This window comes from Palaemon carinicauda, chromosome 12 (genome assembly GCF_036898095.1).
Source record: "Palaemon carinicauda isolate YSFRI2023 chromosome 12, ASM3689809v2, whole genome shotgun sequence".
NCBI classification, from domain to species: Eukaryota; Metazoa; Arthropoda; class Malacostraca; order Decapoda; family Palaemonidae; genus Palaemon; species Palaemon carinicauda.
The window spans coordinates 155889740-155894739 of NC_090736.1; the positions used below are offsets into that span (position 1 = coordinate 155889740).

The following is a 5000-nucleotide window of genomic DNA, read 5'->3' on the forward strand; positions in this document are numbered from 1 at the left end:
AAAACAACAACAACAACAACAACAATAATAATAATAATAATAATAATAATAATAATAATAATAATAATAATAATAATAATAATAATAATAACAATAATAATAATAATAATTTTATACAATAAATGTTATAATTATAAGAACGATAAAACAACAACAACAATAACAACAAACACAACAACAACAACAACAATAATAATAATAATAATAATAATAATAATAATAATAATAATAATAATAATTCAAATATTCTCAATAATTTGAATAATTTCAATTTTAATGATTTTAATAATTTTAATAACTATAATAATTTTAAGGATTTTTAGTAATTTTAATAATTGCAATAATTTTAGTAATTTTAATAACTTTATTAATTTCAATACTTTCAACCATTTTGATAATTTTCGTAATTTTGATAATTTCTTTTTTAATTTTGATAATTTCAATAATTCTAAAGTAGGCTATGTAACCAATGGCAATTGATTTTAACTACGTTTTCAGGGAAATGTCAATTCCCATTTTCTACGATTACAAGGATGTGGTAATTCCTATTTCATACGATTTCAGGGAAATTGCAATTCCTATTTACCAAGTTTACAGGGAAATGGCAACTATATTTTCAGGATATGGCAATTCCTATTTCCTACGTTTTAAAGGAAATTACAATTGAAAAGGACAACTTCTGATTTAATAAATTTTCAGGGTAATGGCAATTCCCATTTACTACGTTTTCAAGAAAATGGCAATTCCTATTTCCTAAGTTTTGAAGGAAATGGCAATTCCTATTTCCTACGTTTTCCATGAAATGGCAATTCTGATTTTTTTTCTTTTCAAGAGAAATGGCTATTACCATTTCTTATGTTTTCCGGGAATGGCAATTCCTATTTCCTACGTTTTCAAGAAAATGGCAATTCCTATTTCTTATGTTTTCGCGAAAATGGCAATTCCTATTTCCTACGTTTTAAAGAAAATGGCATTTCCTATTTCTTATGTTTTCAAGTAAACGGCAATTCCTATTTCCTATGTTTTCATGAAAATGGCAACTCCTATATCCTACTTTTTTCAAGAAATTTTTACTTCCTATTCCCTACGGTTTAAAGAAATGGCAATTCCTATTTCCTACTTTTTCAAGAAATTTTTACTTCCTATTCCCTACGGTTTAAAGAAATGGCAATTCCTATTTCCTACTTTTTCAAGAATTTTTTACTTCCTATTCCCTACGGTTTAAAGAAATGGCAATTCCTATTTCCTACGTTTTCAAGAAAATGACAATTACTGTTTCTTATGTTTTCAAGAAAGTGCAATTCCTATTTCCCACGTTTCCAAAAAATGGCAATTCCTATTTCATACGTTTCCAAGAAAATGGCAATTCCTATTACCTACTTTCTCAGGAAATTTTTAATTCCTGTTTCCTACGGTTTCAAGAAATGACCATTCCTATTTCCTGAGTTTTCAAGAAAATGGCAATTCACATTTCCTAAGTTTAAAAAGTGGCAATTTCTATTTCCTACGTTTCCAAGAAAATGAAAATTCCTATTTCCCACGTTAAAAAAAATGGCAATTCCTATTTCCTACGTTTTCAAGAAAATGGTAATTATCATTTCCTACATTTTCAAGAAAATGGTAATTCCTATTTCCCACGTTTAAAAAAAAATGGCAATTCCTATTTCCTACGTTTTCAAGAAAATGGCAATTCTTATTTCCTACATTTTCAAGAAAATGGTAATTCCTATTTCCAACATTTTCAATAAAATGGCAATAATAATAATAATAATAATAATAATAATAATAATAATAATAATAATAATAATAATAATAATAATAATAATAATAATAATCTGCAATTGCACTACAAGTAAAAATTAAGAATTTTCAAAGCTCATCTTAAAAGGTTGTATCAGGAGGAATGGTATTTGAAACTATAGGATCAATCTATGTGATTGCATAGTTTACCATTTGTTATTTATTTACTATATAGTCTTTAATAAAAATGATAAATTGAAAATAGAATGATGAGAAGACAGTATTAAAACAAATTCAAACAACAATAATATTAACAAATAACTATTGACAATAATACTGCAGTGGAATTTCCCCTATATAATAATGAGCAAGTGTCTGGATATATATATATATATATATATATATATATATATATATATATATATATATATATATATATATATATATATATATATATATATATATATATATCTTTCCGGTCGCGCTCAGCTCTCCCCGTCCCTCGGGTACGACGGTAGAGAGAGTAGTCATACCCTAAGGAGATGCGTGTGTGTGCATATACTGTATATATCCAATTATTTAGCAGTCACTTTTTGACCGGTCACGTACACTCGTAGTAGAATATTGACGGCATTCGTAAAAAGTGAAAGTACAGATAACATCAAAAAAAAAATTTGTGACATAATATAAGGTACCTGTCAATATCTAAAAATGTCCCATTTAAAGGTTTAAAGTCCGGTCATGAATGGTAGAGGCAAGGGACAGTGTCATTGCCCTAGCAAGCAGGACAATGCCCTAGAGACTGACTAGATATACATATGATTAGCGTCCAAAACCCCTCTCCACCCTAGCTAGGGCCAAGGAGGGCCAGGCATTGGCTGCTGATGACTCAGCAGATAGACATTAGGCTTCCCCCAACCAACCCCTTAGCTCACAAGACTGGCGAGGTTACAGCAACCAAAGGAAGTAACGAGTTTTAGCGGGACTCGAACCCCAGTCTGGCGATCACTAGTCAGGGACGCTACCTCGTTATCCTATTTACTTTTATCATTGATATTCATACTATTTTAATGCATACTATTTTAATGCCAAGTGTATCCATAAATCTATTTTTATATTCACCAGTCAGGGAAGCTACCACGTTACTGTCCTTTCTCTTAACTCAATGTTAGCCTATTCATTACTCTAAAGAATAATGCATTCTTCCCATTCCTTAAACGTGATTCACTTTTTATAAGGAAGTCTCTGATTAATAAGGATTCTCTAAAAATGAAAGCTATGGTATGTATGGGAATTATTCGTTACCTACTTTTGTGCCATTCTTGACTGGAACGGGTTGTTTAAGTACTCAAGCTCCGACCAAATAAAGTTCAGTTGCATTCACGAGAGTCTGAACTTTATTTGATAGGAGCTTGAGTATTTATACAACCCGTTCCAGGTAAGAACGGCACAAAAGATTTCAAACACAATGGTGCAGGAAAACACAGGAATGAATAAGTTATCAGTGAGAGAGGAGAGCGATAACGACATTATACAAATAATAAGAAATACCGGTACAGTGTACGAGCCTGTGTGATACACGGGATATACATTATCATTCACTGTATACATAATGACAATTCATTCATAAAATGTCACTTATTGTATTTTATATTATGTCCTATACTCGAAAATAGAAATATCGAGCATCAAGTTAAAACCAAAAGAATTTTGGATGTTTATATAAAAGTATGTTAATATCAATATCCCCCCACTCTCTCTCTCTCTCTCTCTCTTCTCTCTCTCTCTCTCTCTCTCTCTCTCTCTCTCTCTCTCAATTGGTATATTATATTGACAAGAACAATTAAGTTTTAATCTCCCTTATTATTTGGCCTATTTCTTTGTATTATTCCCTTAAAAGGATGTACTAGTCTCTCTCTCTCTCTCTCTCTCTCTCTCTCTCTCTCTCTCTCTCTCTCAATTGGTATAAAATATTGACACGAACAATTAAGTTTTAATCTCTCATAGCTATTTGGCCTATTTCTTTGTTTTATTCCCTAATAAGGATGTACTAGTCTCTCTCTCTCTCTCTCTCTCTCTCTCTCTCTCTCTCTCTCTCTTCATTGGTATGTTATTGACTAGAACAATTAAATTTTAATCCCTCTTATCATTTGGCGTATTTCTCTGTTTTATTCCCTTATAAGGATGTACTAGTCTCTCTCTCTCTCTCTCCTTCTCTCTCTCTCTCTCCTTCTCTCTCTCTCTCTCTCTCTCTCTCTCTCTCTCTCTCTCTCTCTCATTTGGCCTATTTCTCTATTTTACTTCCTTATAAGGTCATCCTATTCAGGAGACCCAGTTTACGCAATCTAGTGACCTACTGCCTTATTTTCTTGAAAGTTTAAGATCGGGAATATTCCCAATGAAAAAATATAAACTACGACGAAAAGAAGAAACAATATAAAAAAGGACGAAGAAGAATGAATGAAAAAATAGAACAAACGATATAAATTACATCAACAACGTCAAAGAAACACAACAGCTTCGAGAAAGCCCCTGATGTGTTTCTAGAAGCGCCCAGTGGCCCTCTAGCCCAGGCATCGGGTGCCTAAATCCGTGGCATCTTTGGTCATGACCTTGATAACACGTGTTTTGGAGCAGGAAAGACACTCACGCCAGAGGTAAACAATAGCTGGCCCCCTCCGTCATGGCATTCTGATGATGCAGAAGAGCGTGGGTGGGGTATGCTTGCAGGATTGGCTCGCATGTGCGCAAGGGGGGAGGGAGGAAAGTGGAGGTAGGGTAGGGAGGGAGCGGGTGAGTGCGTGTGTGCGTGGGCCAGTGCATAAAAGCGTGGAGCAGGGGTCGCTCTGGGTAGTGCCGTTCGTGGCAGCCGAGAAGTAACATTCGTGCCCAGTCTCCGCATCCTTGGCCCAAACACGTTGGTCTCGATCTCCCCCAGGCGGACAGAGACACACAACACACACGTGGGGTTCCGGGCGTCTGAATAGAATTTAAACCACGAGATAAGAGAGATAGATTTGAGGCGTTCTTTCTGATTAAAGATAGTCATATAGACTTTTAAAAAAAGCCTTCGAGCCACTGTCATAATTAATTATCAAAACTGTTAATAAGGGGGATTGAAGTGAATTCCCTCTCTTGCGCAGAATACTCTTAAAACTTCGTCAGCGCCTCCGTCAGCCATGGAAAAGACACCCATGTACGCTGTGGTGACGCCCTCCGGCCCACAGAAGAAGTCCCGGTGGGTGATGTGGGCGGCTTTA

At 34.2% G+C, this 5000-nt stretch overlaps 1 protein-coding gene across 2 annotated transcripts in view; it reads left to right on the forward strand.

Annotated features, from left to right (window-relative positions):
* The first annotated feature begins 4586 nt into the window (after window positions 1-4586).
* LOC137651358 (uncharacterized) overlaps window positions 4587-5000 on the forward strand; it is a 169635-nt gene continuing 169221 nt past the window's right edge. For both annotated transcript variants that reach the window (XM_068384653.1, XM_068384654.1), the window contains exon 1: window positions 4587-5000. This exon is cut by the window's right edge and continues 186 nt beyond it. In XM_068384653.1, the coding sequence (XP_068240754.1) occupies window positions 4920-5000 (81 nt within the window). In that variant the 5' untranslated portion in view covers window positions 4587-4919.